Below are 17818 nucleotides of genomic sequence, written 5' to 3' on the forward strand. Positions count from 1 at the left end.
CCATCTGTTGTTACTCCTAAGGGCAAGTTAGGACTCTGTAAGAGATCTGCAGGGGCCCCTAAAACAATTCTGAGAAAAATGAAAGACTTATTCCAAGAGAGCTCACAAACAAAGGAGTTATTCATAGCTTCACTGCAGCTTGGAGTGAGGGTGTGAAAATATTGAGAGAGCTTTGTCACTGATTTCTAGTTAAAGCTTGCAATTGCTTTTCAAGCCTTATTTTAGCTGGTAATATGTTTTAGGTTAAGTCATTGGTACGTAACACGTGCTGTAGGGTGGTTGCTACCCCAGCCTTTCAGGTGGACAGCTGTAACTGAACAAGGATTAACAGGTCTTGGCTATATGCAAAAGGCTCACAATGCTTGCATACAGGCTTCTCTTACGTGAGTCTGCTCCAGTTCTTCAGAACTATGCAAAAGGCAAACAAAAAACAGCAGATGAATAGTTTTGGTGTATCCAAAATCTGTAGCTGACATTATGCCTGACACGTGCCTGAAGTTTCTGCAGTGGCTTTAAAATGCCAATTAGGAATCAGTTACACTCCCATGGGCAACCACAAGAGGAGAACTCAGTGTAATTGCCAGCCACTCGAGACAATGAGAGAGCATGGATTTTGCACGTCCAGGACTGCCTTTCCACACATGAAAAATGAGGTTATACAACAGGGTGCACCAATTTGTCTCTTGCATATAGATGACTAATAAAGTAACTTCTTAACTATTTAAATTATTTAAATTTAGCAAGCTAAACAAAGGCAAATAGCAGGGGGAAAAAACACCGCCACCACCACCTCTGCCTCATTATACTGTGGAGCTTCCATGCATATTTATGGCATAAGAAAATCGTGTCTTAAAAGTGCCTTTCTGCCGAGGAAGAATGCAAAAGGCATGTTTCCTAGAAAATGGTAAATTCAAGGAGCACTGTTTATTTGTAATCAAGCCATTTTTCACTTAGCGGTGAAAAAGGCTTTCAGGAATTTTCTTTCTTCTTGAGGACCCCAGTTGCTAATTTTGATACTTTTAAAGCAGCATTTTGTCTTCTGTAAATGCTTTTCTTTCCCTTGTGGTAAACAAAATAAACTGACTGCTTTACTGGCACTAAAATACATGAAGTCAACAAACTGCAAAAGAGGGAAACTGTCTTTCTTCCATTCCCCATCTGCTGCAGGCAGCTGAAGAGTTTCTTATAGCAATCATAGATTAGGAAGAAAAATCACATTGCTGTAGAAACTGCCAACAGTAGACTCACTTGGAGAACTTGGCTTTATTTGTAGACATTTCCAAACATTATTTGTTCTTTTTTAGGGCCTGTTTCAAAATCCATGAAAGCCAGAGACAAGACTTCCTTTAATTTCAATGGCTTTAGAGCAGATTCACATAGGATAGCCCGTGCCACCTCCAGCTCCGGCATTTTTAGGACTATGTTTATGCAGTCAGATTTCCAGTTGCAGAGAGACAACTGGAAGATGCTACAGAATGCATTCATCACAAATGTGAGCCAACAGCACCTAGTGGATAGTGATGCCTAGTCTGCACCACTGAGTACAGTCTCCTTCATCACACCTATATTTTCAGAAGCAGGCTGTTTCTCATAATGAAAAGGACAAAATGGGAGGGCCGGCTGCAAAGCCGGGCAAGTCAGCATGGCCCACGAAGAAGCAAGGAGGCTGAAGGAGGTATCATGAAAACATACAGTGACCAACAAACTGAACAGCAGCTGCCCTTACCCTGGCTTTTGCAATAGCTTCAATATAAAACAGTTGTGTTGGGAGTTCCCAAACTGCAGCCAATGAAGTTTTGCATGCAGGCCAAAAGGAACTCATTTGTGGACATCCTCAGCAGAACCCCCAGTTGATAATCACAGTTATATGGTCTCTTCCAGGAAGGGGACGCGTGTCTGGGCACTGACTGGGCCATATCCATCAGCTAATTAGAGTATGGATTGGCTTCTCCAGAGCTGGGAAATCCAGTCCGAATATTCATATCTCAGCTGTGCCATATACCCTCCCTATTAATCAGTCAGAAGTAATGGGGGATCCGCTCCAAGGGTTCCATGGTTCCATAGCTAAATTAAGTCTTGATTTTCAAGTCCACTAGGAAGAGACATCCCTCCACCACAGTGCATTTTCTCCCCCTTTCCTCTCCTCCCCACAACTGTCCTACACATTAAACACTTACGAACTTTATCTTGAAAACCCTGACCTCAGTTCTGCTTTAATTGTGAGCAAGATGAGTGAACTGAAAGTCCAGAAAGGATTTGGGATTGAAAAACACTCTCAAATGCTTACTGGATGCAGTACACATACTTTAATTTGCAAGAAAGCTTTAGAGCTAGAGCTGCCTGGCATGCTGTCCAATATGTGCATTACCTTCAGCTCAACAGTGCAGTGCAGGTGGCATTTCTGCATTGCGGGAATTCAACCAAACATCTCTGCTCCCTGCCTGTCTGTGATTCAGTAGCTGGCTCACTCATCCATGTCTAAATATAAGTGCATGTTCTTTCAGTGTCAGGTTATGGTGGTATAAATTAATAATAATTGCATCGAATTCAGTGGAGTTAATGCCAAGCACAGGAGGTTTGCAATAGCTAAAGACCCTTATTTGGACTGTATTTCTGGTCACCCAATGGCCTTGTAAACCTGATGGGTTATCTTTTGTAAGGAGGTTCAGAAGCACTTAGGGATTTCAGCTCCTAAGTGTTGGTGGGCCGGCTTCCCAAAGTCCATCAGCAGCCTTTGGAATGTGCGCATAGGGCTCCCAAGTAGTTGTGATGATTGAAGCATCTTTTCTAAATCACTGTTTTAACTTCTGGCCTTTGCTTCTACCTTCCAGCAGGTATAAATATTGTAGCTCTATATAGTTAACAGCTTAGCTTTTAACAGAATGCTTTTAAGGTATTTCATTTGGGGTGTGGAATTCTAAACAGACACACCACTTCAAAACAATGCTTACTTGGGACAGTAGAGATTAACCTGTGCATGTGTAAACAGGTGGACAGGACATGACACAATAATTATAGACTTTGCATTAGCATCCAAAAGAAGTACCTCAAATTATAATTATTGAAAATAAAGCAATCCAAAACTATTAAACGTATCTAGAGGACCACTGCTTTTTCCCATCTCATAATTCCTTGTGTTTCTCCTTTTGCTCATTCTCCTCTCATTCTTACTATTTTATTTCTTTGCTGTTGTAAAGATACCCAGTTTTAATGGTCACACAATGATGCCTTTGATGTAGGAGCTTTATCTCACTTTCCCATATGTCCAACAGCAGCATATATCAACTTTATCTTCTCGGCTCACGAGAAAAGCGATACTGTAATTAATGTCTTCTTTTCAAACTTACTTCACATGGAATGAGACATTTATACAATAGACCTCACAATGGCCATTACAATGACTTATCATCAACACCTGTGTGTCCCCTCAGACACAATCACCATTATGTGTTAGAAGCAATCTGTTTGATGTTGTATTCTCCTGTTGTTCCAAGCAGCAAAGAGAAACGCTGATGACGTGACATCTCAAGCTTTTGAAGGCAGCAGCAAAAAGAGAGGTGATGTGATAAGGGAGACGAGTGCCATGCAAGGCACTGTGCTGAGAATGTGGCTTGGGATCTCAGTTCTTATTTCTCTTGCTCTATGTTTGGCTGTGGAGGAAGCAACTGCTGATGAAGGAATTCCTTGCTCAAAGTACCAGCTAGCTTTCAACCGTTCATGCTATGAGTTTGTTAGACTCCAGCGTACCTTCGCAAGTGCCCAGAGCTGGTGTGAGAGAAGAGGAGGGCACTTGGTCTTTATTGAAAATGAGGAAACCCAAGAGTTCTTGCAAAAACATATTGCCGAGGATCAGGAATGGTGGATAGGACTGACCTCAGACTCCTTGCTGAATGAAACTTCTGACGGTGGGTGGTTTGGACATCATGTCCGCTTTAAAAATGTATGAGTGCTTGCTTCGCATGGTAACAAATGCAATGGTAACAAATGCAAAAACTTAGTCCCTCCGTAGGCACCTGCTGAAAAGCCACTGTCTCTTGGTTTTGTAACTTCAGATTTACATTAAGATGTTTTTAATTGCCTGTTTCACTTCCCAGTTGCATGTTGTCAGCCTTTCCATTGGGTCTTGTGGCTGTATGAACACATGGTGAATTAGATCAGTTTGCTGACTTAATGAAAAAAATGTGCTGTGTTAGGTCTCTAGGGGAAGAACAAGCTGAGCCAATTTATCACATCGGGAAGTGCTGCAAGATCTGATTCAAGGGAAATGATGGGATCTTGAGGCTGGGAGCACAGGGAGAAGTGGTGGTGGCTCCTGTAATGATTATATCCGATTAACATCTAGTTGAAGATCCCTACACATACTAAACTGCCTCTGCTTCAACAGGAGCAGGGCTACAGACTCTGTAATCGCATTAAATGTGGAAAATGAACATTCAGGACATGCTTACTTTGTTCACAGGGTCAATGATTTGGCTGGACACTTCAGTTATAAGCTACAGTAATTGGTACAAGGATCAGCCATCTCCCTTCTCATCCACATGTGGGTACATACTGAAGAATGCCAAGTATCAGTGGGGTGTGACTGAAAATTGCAGCCAGGAATTCAACTTCATTTGCGAGTTTGGTAAGATACACAGCAGCTGGATCTGAGGAGTGAACATGCCGCGTTCCCATCTATGCGTAAATTGCCTTGTTGCTTTGAAAGTGGCTGCTCAATAACTAAAATCAAGCTTATCAAAAGTGAACAGGCAAAAAGCCATATAACCGCTCTTTTTCCAGTGTGCTGATGTAAGATCTGACACAAAGCAAGGAAGAACCGGGAGATGTAGGTGCTTGACAGCTAGCCATTAAGGCCCAGGTTTCCAACAGAGGCTAGTAGAGTAGAAACTGGTTTGAGGGTGAATCTGAATGTGTAGCAGTCCATGTCTGCAGTGGACTTAAGCCTGCTAGTTTAAAGTCAGTTTGAGAGCAAGCTTTTCTTGTTTCTTCTCAGAGCCTTCCACCAGGTGAATTCTAAGGGCTTTCCCAGGGTAAGGAAGCAGAGAGGAACATGTACTTCCTGGTGGCATTTTAGTGCTCAGGCAGAAAATCTGCAGACCTGGAAAGGCATGCCAGCAGCATCATCCCATTCAACGTGTAGATACAAGGAAAATCAGTGTTCCTCACACTTTGCTCATAAGCCAAGTGTTTTAAACTGTAACTAGAACTAAGGTAATAAGCACTGGAAGGATAGTCTGTCTTAGGTTCCTCCATATAAAAAGCCTTCAAATCTCATATGCAAATACAGGTTTCCATAAGCCCTAGAATTGCTGCTGCTCTTGTCCAGTACTGTACTGCTTCTGGCACAATTAACAAGTCTTTCCACAATCAGCAAAATTAATAATGTTTGGTTTCCTGTCCTGACTTTCTGTTCTACATCCTCGCCCTCCCCTTCTCCTTCAGCACTTCTAGGTCATTCCATATTCCCAGCATGTCCTACCTCTACAAACACTTCTCACTCCCTCAGTTCCCTCCACTCCAGTTCTGTGACTGCTCCAGAGCTCCAGCTATATGTGCTGGCAGTTGAATCCCACATTGTGGATTCAATAGACAAGGGGCTATAATCCCTACTCCTATTAGAAGCACTGATGTGATTCTTTCTCTTCTACCTAGCTATTGATTTTTATGAAATTTTGGGGTGTTTTGAGGTTTGTATCTGTAAGTCAAACTTGGCTGAAGATGACTAACATTAAAAATAATGGGGGAGAAGAAACTGGCAGACAGCACAATTCCTGAAGCTTATTTTCCTTGCAAAAACAGACTACAATTGTTTTTCCATTACATCCATGGTAGACAACTATCTGTTTGTAAGGAAACTGTCATCTGTTACCATAGGATCTGACTTCAAGCCCATAAAATTCAAAGAGCATTTGCATTATTGAGCAACCGTGTCCTACACTACATCCATCATTCCATTACCCAGGAAACTGAGAACAGAGTGAGGCAATTATAGCCTTGTTTTCAGTATCTACAGCCCATGGCCATTCATACACTTACAGAATTTAATAACAGGGTAGACTCCTCTTTCACCAGCTCTGCATGCAAGGAATTAGATCAAATATTCCAAAGAAACAGGGACAATCTATTAGTCTCCCTAGGTGCTGAACGTATGGAAGTTCTGCAGACATAGCGATCCTTAACACCTTCATTCACAGCTACTGTGCAGCTTGGTTCACATTAACATTGAAACATCAAATGAAATGTACAGGTAGCTCCAAGTGATATCACTGTTTGAATTTAATTTCTCTGATTCCTGATAACTTATTGACTTGATCATCTGAGCTAGGTATGGGTGCAACCAGCCAAACAGACAGTGTTCTGTCTTCATCTTTTCCTTGATCATCTCTCCTAGGACTATTTGTGCTTCTCAATGCAAATAAAAACTTTCCTTATTATTATTTCTTACTATTTCTTTTCTTCCATTTGGTGCTGCGTAGGTTAGCAATTTGTTGTAATAAAAATGTACATATTGAACTAGGTTTTGTACTTAAGAACACAGACTGTTCTGTGCATTTTTCCATATAAAAGCTGTTAAGACAGCAAATACTATGAGAACACTACACAAAGCAAAGAACAAAAAAATGCTTGAGATGATAGTCTGTATGAGAATTGAACAGAAAATTACTTTTCAAGCTTATTTAGAAAGCTCTAATCTGTAAAATGATCATGTTGCTATAGTTACAGCCAGGCTTAGATTTAGCCTTTAAATAACAATAGCACACAATTACTGCAGTGTGCACACATCCCGCACTGGTAATCAAGGTTCTTAAGAGGAATGATCACAACAGCAACTGCAGGACAATGTTTAAACCTGAGACAGCTGAAACAAAAACATTCTTTTTCAACACTCTCATATGAGAGCAGCTTTTCGCATCCTCCTCTACAGGGTAATAAGTATCCTGATTACTACAGGAAACTAAGAATTCTGAAAGACAATTAACTGTCCCAGGTTAATCAGAGAATGAGGTGTATGCATTTAGAAATATGACCTTACTCTTTCGAGCAGGTGTGCTGAATGAAGTCAGTCAAATATCACACAGGAACAAAGATGTCTCTGTAGCAGAAATGGGATCACGTCCCATACTTAATATGCAAACTGTTCTCCAGAGCAATTCCCTGAATTGCCACAAGACTCTTTTGGAAGTAAGGAATAACTAAACCTTTCTTACTGCAGGTACTGCAGGTAAAAAAATGATAAATGTTTTCCACAAAAATAGATATACTTTTTGGTTAAATATTTTTATTAAAAATGTTGTCTTTTTTCATTAAAAGCAGTAAAAAAAAAAATAGATCTATTATGCTGGATTTAAAAAAAAAATCTTATTCTCTGTTCTTTTCTTTTTATAATTTTCTTAATTGTTTAGCTTAAAGGGAGAAAAGGGAAAACAGGGAAACAAACAAAAAAAAAAACATTTGCAGGAGAATTGTAGCAGGATTTTTCAGAAATTGAAAAGGTTAAATCTGATTTTTTTTTCTCTTATTAGAATCTGGCCAGAGCATTGCTTGTGATAATTACAATGCCACTGTACAGTGTGGGTCAGGAGAAGTTATTCAAATTATAGAGGGCTTCTATGGACGGAAGACCCCCCACTACTGTGTATCAGAGACTCCTCTCCAATATGATACAGATGAAGACTGTAGTTGGATCGGCGTCAAAGATGAAGTAGCAGGTAGTATGTTATGGTATTGCTTGCCAAAAGCATAGAGTGAGTGCCAAAGTTCCTGGTCCATATAATACTTTATCTTGTATTTCAGTAGAGTTAGTGAATGGGAAAGTGGATTATTCCTAAAATGAAGGGAATCACAGAGAACTTCTGACATAGAGGAGGTTCTCACAGGAGGCTGGATAGAAAGGAGGAACTTTGTGAGGAGCAAAGATAGAGGGAAGGAGAAGGGGAGCAAATGGAGAACAAGGGTGGACCTGGTTCCGCTCACTGTGTGAAGAAAATATGTGGTCACACCAATTCCCCAATGAACTCAGTGGGAGACCCTAGGTTTGACAGAGATGGAAGAGAATTTATTCACACAAACCTAACTTCAGACCAGGAGGGGTGAAAATGCTGGCACCCACAGAGACATGAGGGCAGGAGGGATCTGATGCTGCTGAGTACACAGCACACTGCAGCTACAAGGCTGCTGTCAATGTGACTATGGCCTGTCCCTATGGTGATTCTTTGGGCTTTCAGCCAAAATTAAACAAAACATGTAACTTCTTTTACCCTCTCCAAATCCAATAAAGTGGGATGGTGCTGAGAAATACCAGGCAATCAGGAACACACAAAAGTCAAAGTGATACTGGGAGCTTGTCTAGAAATCAGTGCCATGGTATTGCTCCCCTGCCCCTTTTTGTTTCTGTAATCATCTCTCACCCGAGTTGTTTTGACAAAGACAAAACCCAGTAGTCCATATAAAATGGTCCTTCTTTCCAGGCCAGTGTCATGGTCTTCAGGCCTGCCAGGTGGCAGCAGATGGTGCATTCTTTGGAGATCCTTGTCCAGCTTCCAGAAGCTATTTGTCCATTCAATACCACTGCAGGGAAGGTAAGTGGGAGGGGGCTGTCAACCCCAAAAGCCTGTTCTGCTCTTTGCCGTAACAGTGTGAACAATGATACTGAAAAATGACTGCTCCATCCTCAAGGAAGAACCTGGAGAAGCAGTGACCACTAAAAATAGGCACAAAAATGTAGCTTCCCTGTCCTAACTGAGGGGTTGTGACAGGGTGCAAAGACAGGAAATTCAGTCACATAAAACACACTTAAATGAAATTATGTTCAGAAAGAAGAATATCGATCAGTAAGTATGGAAAAGAGTCAGCTCCTTGTCACACCACTAATACACTCGAATTAGCAGCAGTATCAGCTCTGTTTTGAAGACGGCCTGCTCTCAAAAAATGAAAATGGATTAATTTTGTAAGAAATGTAGACAAACAATGGCATTGAATTTTTGCCTTATGTGTTACAGGTCTGCAACTGGTTGTAACAGATACGTGCTTTGTCTTTGAAGATATCACAGTTAGTTTGACCTGGCTGCTCTCTCCATACTCTGGCAACATTTCCTGCATCATTAGCACAGGAGATGGACACACCATTGATCCTTACTACCCTCTAACGTAAGAGATATCCTTCCTGTATCATCAAACAGCCAGTAAATTTTGCTGCTTGCATTTTATTGAACATTCCAAGTTTGTTAAGTAAGATGTCAAAAATTAAGTAGATTGATAATAGACCATACATACAAGACATCTGGATTCTACAGAAACTTGTTTTGAAATTAACACAGAATTATATGTCAAGCTGCCAACCACAATCTTTCTTCTGCTTTTATTTTGACAAGTGATTTCGTTTTTCTTACTTAGAGAATTTATTCCAGATCCTAAGACAAAAACCAACTAAAACATGTGAGTAATTGCCAAAGAAACAAGAAATCATTGATTTCTTAAATTAAAAGGGTATTTTTTTCATAATATTTAAAATAATACAATGGCATTCTGGAGGGTTTTTTTTGGTTCTAATTGCATAAAAATTTTGTCTTTAGATGATCAAACATTTTTCTGCTGGATTTAAAAGTCAAATTTTGTCCTGGTACTAGGAATAACAGAGAATGGCTCTAGAAATTAATTTGTCTACTAATGACATCCTAGTTGAGTCAACTAAAAAGGTAAGAGTAGAATGAAAACCAAAAGGAAGTAACATACTAGAAACAGGTAAAATAAATGTTCTGTCAAGCCACAGACAAGGGCTTGTAGCTGCAAAGAACCTGAAAAAAATCTTTGATAGTGAGCCTTTACAAAAAATACATTTACTAGCTGTAAGCAGAGGCTTGTTGTTCTTATGGGAAGATCTTTTACCTCACCTACTAAGTCACTCACAGTCATGCTTATCTGTTTTCTGTGTCCAGTCTGAAACTCGCTCTTAAATTGTCTTTTCTGGTCTGATCTTGTCATTGGCATGCTCTAAAATGAAACTTTTTTCTTCATTCAAACAAACAGATAATGAAAAGTATGCTTTATCAAGGATGATATGCCCTGATCTTTTTTGCATTTGCTAGGTGGTACCATGATAAGATGATAAAGAGTTCAGAGAGAATAGTGGCAAGAATAGTATTTATTTGCCTTCCATGGTGTATGTCATTCAAGAAGGACATTCTTAGGTCCACTGACTATCTCCCTAAGCTTGTTAGTAATAATAGCAGCTACCACAGACTTCATAACCATTCATCTGCTATTGCTATCATGACTGGAGCTGCACAAGACCCAGGAGTGAAAAGACGTTTTTGCTGCCTCTTCATAGGCAAGTGTATAAGTAGCTGCACATAAATAAAAACCCAAGGGAGTTCTCTGACAATGTGCTGAGCAGCTTCCACTGATTTATCTAAGAGACCATAAATAGCAAGTAAAATAAAGAATAGAGAATTAAGAGCACTGTTACATGTCCTAATGTACATAGTCACATGTCTGTGCTCAGAGCCAAAATCACAACCCAGATCTAATGTTGCGCGTTACTGAACTGTAATGTACCTACTTTACAGCACAATATACCTACCCTTATAAGATATGCTTTGAGAATGACCACCCCAGTACACAACTTTAATGACTCTGTAGCTGGAACAAAGCAACATTCTTCAGCCCTAAAAATTCTACATAAATAGATGAGGGATTACAGAGGGAGTGCTGAGTCAGAAGCTTGGGAACTGTGACCACTGTTACCACTTAAGGCTAAGGGCCTCCCAGGACAGTATTTCACAAGCAGCTGTTCCCTTTCTATTCTAGACTGGTCAGCAATGTCACATACAGATACACATCTCCTGGGGAGTTCAGTGTCTTTGCGGAATGCACCACCAGTGAATGGCACGTAGTGGCACAGAAGCAGGTGACTGTTCAAGATAAGATGGATCAACTGAGCATTACTGGGTGCTATAGCCAGTATGAAACTGGGAACAGCTCTCACTGCCGTACACTGTATGGGGAGTTGTTGTGGATTGAAGTTGAACTCAATGGAGGTGAGAGTAATTATCTGCATGATGTAAATGCCAGGATAAACATTACACCACCCATGGGATAGAAGCAGGATTTTCATTATGCAGAACAATGCTTCCTTTTAGTTAATGCTTTCCCTCTAATTGTTATATTCCTGCAACTGCATGCTCAGCTCCATTGGAGGGGTTCTTTCTCAGGGCTATTACACCACCTCAACCATAAGACCTTTTTTCCCTCTACACAGAAATGACAAAGCAAACTTTAGTCACACACATGAAGCAATTAAGAATATTTTCATGTTTCAAGATAGGAATCCATAGAATTGCTTCTCTTGGGGTATGAGGATTCCACACTGAGCTGATCACATTTTCTGGTGTACATTTAATTCCTGGAATCCACATATGTATGCTTAAAAAATAAAATTCAGCAGTGTGTGCTTGAATTCTTTTGACTCCCAGCAGAAAACATGACAGAATTCAATGGGGAGTCTAAAAGGGCACAAAAGCACTTGAAGTGACTTTATTAAAAGTGACTGCATTGCTGCAGTGCTCTTGGAACTCCTTTACAATACCTGAACACTGCACAATCCAACAGCCTATTATGCAAACTGTGAGAAATCTGAACTGTCTTTTTGCAGGCAATGGAGTGACCTACATCATACTGTCAGATAACATGACGCTCACTGAATCCAGTGCAAAGGAAGGAATTGTCCCTCACAATCTGACACTTGACAGCACCTCTCAAGAGCTGCTAGGCCCAGGGATACATCAGCTGGAAATCCGAGCATCCAGCAACACAACCGCATCAGTGATCTCTGAGTGCATTGCTATTCACCTGATTGAGCCAGTATCTGGTCTCCATGCTGCACTAGTTTCTCACACTCTGCAGCTGGGGGAGGATTTGGAGGTGAATGTCTCTGTGTCTCATGGTGCCCCAGATAAGCTGAAGTTTGAGGTGATTGGATCTAATGAAACTCACTCTCACAAAGAAGATGGCCCTCACGGGGAACCTCGGGTATACGTCATCCCCATACACTCTGAAGGTACAGCATGCTGACATCTTCTGTGTTTCCAAGACACTCACAGCTGAGGAGGGGAGTTCTCGAAACAGCATCCTGGGGAAGGGAATTACAGTACAGATGAATTTGGTAGCTTTTCTAACTGCTCAGACTTGGTCTGCAGAGCAGTGTGAACAGCACAATCTTACCCACTTGTGAGCAAATAAACTAAACTGGCAAATGGGTCTCCACACGGAGACCAAAATCAAGGATTCACCTGATTTTTGCAGTAAAAATGCATGGTGCACCAGGGTTTCTTTTTTCATGACACAAGCTAATTTAAGTACAAATGATGACCTTTTCCTCAATCACAAAGCGTTTTCCTCCTGTTTGTCCATCTGTGTAACTTTTTGAGTCTACACACCTCTGCATTTTACACCACAGCAAACAATAATCTGGGAGATCTCAGTAAAGAAAAGGGGAGCTTTTCACTGTGTCAATCTCCAACACTTAGGTTTTGTTGGATGTATGAATAAGCTTTTTACTAATTTTTTCTTTCCATTATTAAGAAATCAGAGTCTTTAAAATGTGAGATTAAGGAGATTGTACTTAAGAGTTAACTCAGTGGCAGACGATAAGAAAGTTTCTTCCTCTAATGAACTATTAAAATCCCATGCCAAAGCTGGAACAGTAAAGTGAATCATCATTTCATTTTATGTTTTAAAATTATTCAATATTGAAAGTGTTACTGGGTCTCCCTATACCCATCTGAACATCCCTTCCCTTCAGCCAGAAATTTTCAAACAAGACAGCTGCTCTCTCAAGATGCCTAAACTCATTTGGACTGCAGTATTTGCACATCCCTAGTCTCCTGTGTGGTAATATCATAGGCAGCTGACAAAGAATAGCATTGCAAGTCCTAGGACAAAGGCAGCTGAGTTATTAAAAAGCTGAGATAAAGAGGAATAACATTCCTCGAAAAGTCTTTCAGCAGTGGAAACTCACCACAAAACTCTCAAAGCTATTAACAGAAAAGAATAGGATTTTCTTCATGAATTGGATTTTATATCCCAAACATGATGGACTGGTCCCACTGCTATTCTTAACTGGCCGTTTGTCTTCTCTAGGTACTTTCCTAGTGAAAGTGGTGGCCATGAATGCCTTCTCAAACATGAGTGTGGATCTTGGGTTCATCAATGTGCTGGCAAACAGTTCTCATAAAAAAGGTAATTGCATTAATCTGACAGTGCTGGGTTTGACCACATACATGTCTTTCTGCAATCAGAACATTTCATGGAGTGTTTATGGTTTGCATCTAGTAATTGCTTTCCTTCCAGTAACAGTGCTGAAAACATATGTGGCGGCTTCTTTCTGATGAAGGCAGATTCTCTGGCTTTGAAGTAGTCATAAATTATAATCAGCCTGAATATATTACACATCGCACATTTGCTGGTTGTCCTAGAAATAATTAGTGAAATTTACAGCTTGGGACATAGCTCTGAAACCAGGGAATATTTGCATCACAGCAGTCTCATAAATTACTGTCAGTAAATGCTTCTAGATGGCTCATCCTTACGTTTGCAAAAGCAGATTATACCAGTAATATGGTGACTTTAGTACTAACCTCGCTGATACTTTGCCTGTGCTTTCCCTCATTTTTTCTTTGGATGTATATGAAACCCCATCATATGAATTTATTTTGATTTGTACCATTATGTTTGAAGAATCAGGATCATCTTTTTTATAGTATGTGACTAGCTTGTTGTTGCAATTTTACCTATTGTAACTAGGCTGCTTATCGCAGTTCTAGAGTCTGATTCTTACAGCACATCTTTCAGACTGCAGGTCATCAAATCCTGTGTATTTAAGTCACATTCACTGAATATGTCTGAAAGCCTCCTGGGTACCACTAAAATATTTGGCTCTTTTTTGTATTAAACAGATTCTGTTAAGGAAAAAGGCATCTCTGAAAGAAATACCCAAAGGACAACTGTAAGCATTATTTACAGATCTTTCTTTAAGATTGGAATGCTTAGAAATTTTTCCTATCAGTAGAAGTGCTGCATAAGACAATGAAAAGAACTATCTGTAGTATGCTCAATTATGAACTAGATTTTCTGTGCCCCATATGGTTTAACATAAAATCTACAATAAAAGCCTCTGAGACAAATGTGTTTACAGGCATTCAATCTACAATTCATAGCAGACTGCAAGTAACAATTACAAGATTAGAGAAAATGAACTCTTCGCAATGATTCAGTTTTAGAAGTTGCAATGTGCTTAGATGAATTTCTTTAATTATCTACTTGACTAAAGCAAAGCTGTCTTAGAGGGGCTATACTTCAAGCAGAGTTTAATATATTAACATATTGTTTCTAAGTGTTTTCTGCTTCTGTGTTGGAATGTTTAAGTTACTTTGCAAAGAAGACATTTCCAATTTATGGCAAGCTGAGTAACTAAGGGTACACCAATTGCTAGCAGCTGCAAAACTTTAATAAAGTTACTAAATGGAATATTTTTTTCTCATAAAGGTCCAGTTTTTAAGTATAACACTAGCAGACAATTGTCTGCTACAGAAGACGTGCTGCTTCACAAGATGGCATGATGCTTTACAGATTGCCTGTAATAATATATTGCATCAGAGAGATATAAATCTAACTCAGAACTAAGTTTATCACAGTTTGTTGCACAGAAAGACAAATTCAGCCACCTCCTTCTTTTCTTTATAGCTGTAATGTACCCAATTCAGGCAAAAAAGGAATGTTCTAGAAGAGGTACTAGAAGTCAAGTGATTAGCCAGGGGTTAAAAGTCTTCATCCAGAAGTGGAAAACTGAGAGGAATTTGTTTCCTAAACACCTGCATTAGTTTTGAAAATCGAGCTGGGCTCCTGAGCCACTTTTCATTTGGGAGTATTTTGCCACAGAAATTCTCTGTGTCATCTGCTTTTATTCCCATAGCTGTTACTCCCGTTCCACATACAGGGAGATATCATTTAAACTGCAGATCTGCATACAGTGATTTGGAGTTTAAACTTGGAGACTTTCTCATGATAAAGAAGTAAGATATGTGTTTATACATGCTTCTGTTCTAACTGATATTTACTTATTATTTAGGATCACAAAAGAAAAAGCAAAATATATATTAAACCAAGTCGCCATGTGAACCCTTTCACAACTGTTACACTTGGCTGGCCAGACAACAACAGTAATTCCAGTTTTCTTTGGTCCTGTGGTATGTGCTTTTCCTAAACTTTACAAATCATCTTCTATTTGATAAGTAACAAGCTCACTATCATGTCAGATCATGTGAAAATCTGACTAGAGGATAGTTTAGTCTCTGACCTTAATGTTTGCCACTCACTGTACATGAATGTCCTTCTACTTTACCCTGGTTTTAACACTGAACTAACTATCCTATATAATATGGATTAATACTCATTGTTTTTTTTCCAAAGGTTTCATTTTTCAAGAGCTAAGCCTTCACCCTCATAGCCAAGAACTAATCCCAGATGACTTACATAGTTAGGCATTTCCAAGGTACATGTGTCTCAATAAACCAGCAAAAATTAGCATTAAACATGATACAAAAACTTTTCTGGCTGAAAACTGATTGAGATTCAGGACATCTGTGTTCCACCCCCATATTTATCCCTGACCGCATGTATTACTTTGAAGGAGTCAGTCTGCACTCTGAACTCTGATTACCCACTCTTTAAACTGCGTCTCGGAAACTTGTTTGCTCCATAAATCTCTTTGAAACCTATGGCAGGGAAGTCCTTTATAGGGGACCTGGGATGTTATGCCTATTCTAATTATAAAGGAAATGTTTGTGCAGGAGCTTGCTGGCCTGCGTGGAACAAATGTGTGCAGCAACAGATAATCCTAACCAATCAAAGTGAGGTGCAAATCCCACCTTCCTGCCTCCCTCCTCCAAAATCAGCAGTGACTGTCACAGTTACAGTCCAAAACCATGGCAATGAAGAGTGGCAGGATGAGCAATGTCTCTATGTGACTGCAAAACAAGGACTGCAACTGGAAATCAGGTTTGTTTTAAAACCCAAGTATTCACTGCTTAATATTATTACTGCACAAAAGTAGTGCAAGGTCACTGTTACCAATAATTACAATAATAATAAAGTGATAATGTAGTTATTGTTGTAGACATATTTTAGGGATTATCATCATATAAATTACAGACAAAATGGGTCTTGCTGCATCTTCCAGTCCATATCTCTCAACAAAATCTTTTTATAAACTGAACAATATTCTTCCCAAAATCATTTAGGGTTTTTGACCTCACTATTTCCTTTCAATGTTGGACATTTCCATATGCAAATCGCAATGAAATAATGGGAAAAAATGCCATAAGGTATGTCTGATGTTTGTACTGGACACCCAGATACACATTACTGCCTTAAAAATATCTGTTCTTCAAGCCTGTTTTTCAAGAGTCTAGTGGCTTAAGAACATTGGCAGTTCAATGATCTACTGAAACAATCACGTAAGGAGCTTAAACAGAAGCAGGGTTCATTTGAGAGCCCGAATCAGTTTTGTGAAATAGTTTGCGGGTTCTGGGCCACAGTCATGTTGAAAATGGAGATGAAGGTTCCTAAAACTCTTGCTTTAAAATCAAGTATTTTACCATTTGCTAGCCATATGTCATTTGTCTCGTATTGCAGGGCTTTTGCATAAAACCAATCAGCATCAAAGACTATGACATCCCACACAGTTACCCCGTGTAATACCATCTTACTTCCTTACAGGTGTGAGGCAAACTGCAAGCCAGTGAATGTTAGTGAGGACGTTGTTTTGAGTGTCTCTGGACAGAAGGACTCTCAGGCCATACATTATAACTGGTATTTAGATAACACATTCCAAACCAAGGTGAGAGCACCCCATTCACCAGAAATACTGCGCACATTAAAACAAACATCTATCCTGAGGGAAAGCCATAAGAGTGTTATGTTGTCAGATGGATTCTCTGCAAATAACAGTGAAGACCAAGACAAGGTGGTTTCTGGTTCGGGAGGGTTTATAACAGTGGGCACCTACCACCCTGCTCCTGATACATCACAACAGAAATCAGAGCAAGTGTCTCTATTGTCATGTTTTCTTTCCTCTCTGATTTTCCAGCGTATGACCCTCCCTCCAGCCTGTGGCCTGACTGGTTTCTGGCAGAACTCTTTGAATTTGCTTCAAAGCAACACATCCTTGTTGAGAATAAACTGCTCCTTCTTGCAGGCACAGGGAGAAGCTTTTCAGATTAAAGTAACAGGTAAGGGCAAGCAGGGTTTTTCAGACTATCTTTGAGATAGTCTCTGCTGTTGTGACATCACACTGATGTTACACACACAGAGCCTTGCTGATGAATATGAAGTTAAATTAGTCCACAAGTTGAAAGGTGTTACTTTATATGTGGGTTCTTTAAAATAATTAAGAGCTAAGTTTGTTCAGGGCTATTGCACAGCAGGACAAATTCAGTTTTCTTACTCCAAGCTGTTAATAACTTTGTTAAGGCCCATGTGGTAATGAAGCTATGCTAAATGCTTGAACAAATAATACAGCTTTGCTTCATAATGCAAACACTACTGTGTTTATAATGAGAAAGTTCTTTACTGTGAGGTAGTGAGGTACTGGCACAGGTTGCCCAAAGAAGTGGTAAATGCTCCATCCTTGGCAGTGTTCAAGGCCAGGCTGCACAGAGCCTTGGGTGACATGGTCTAGGGTGAGATATCCCTGCACATGGTAGGGGGTTGGAATTTGATGATCTTAAGGTCCTTTACAACCCAAACCATCCTGTGACTCTAT

At 39.9% G+C, this 17818-nt stretch overlaps 1 protein-coding gene across 1 annotated transcript in view; it reads left to right on the forward strand.

The window, feature by feature from the left end:
* Positions 1-1593: 1593 nt before the first annotated feature.
* Positions 1594-17818, forward strand: part of PKD1L3 (polycystin 1 like 3, transient receptor potential channel interacting) — a 42722-nt gene continuing 26497 nt past the window's right edge. Inside the window, exons 1-14 of the mRNA XM_057401945.1 lie at positions 1594-1675; positions 3495-3905; positions 4460-4624; positions 7524-7709; positions 8469-8579; positions 9000-9147; positions 10807-11036; positions 11651-12055; positions 13138-13236; positions 13953-14002; positions 15125-15242; positions 15846-16053; positions 16774-16894; positions 17144-17285. Coding sequence (XP_057257928.1) covers positions 1594-1675; positions 3495-3905; positions 4460-4624; positions 7524-7709; positions 8469-8579; positions 9000-9147; positions 10807-11036; positions 11651-12055; positions 13138-13236; positions 13953-14002; positions 15125-15242; positions 15846-16053; positions 16774-16894; positions 17144-17285 — 2476 coding nt within the window. The remainder of the gene's footprint in view (positions 1676-3494; positions 3906-4459; positions 4625-7523; positions 7710-8468; positions 8580-8999; positions 9148-10806; positions 11037-11650; positions 12056-13137; positions 13237-13952; positions 14003-15124; positions 15243-15845; positions 16054-16773; positions 16895-17143; positions 17286-17818) is intronic.

This window comes from Pezoporus wallicus, unplaced genomic scaffold (genome assembly GCF_028554395.1).
Source record: "Pezoporus wallicus isolate ANWC-B61680 ecotype Strahan unplaced genomic scaffold, APGP_CSIRO_Pwel_v1 contig_7835, whole genome shotgun sequence".
Taxonomy (NCBI): Eukaryota; Metazoa; Chordata; class Aves; order Psittaciformes; family Psittacidae; genus Pezoporus; species Pezoporus wallicus.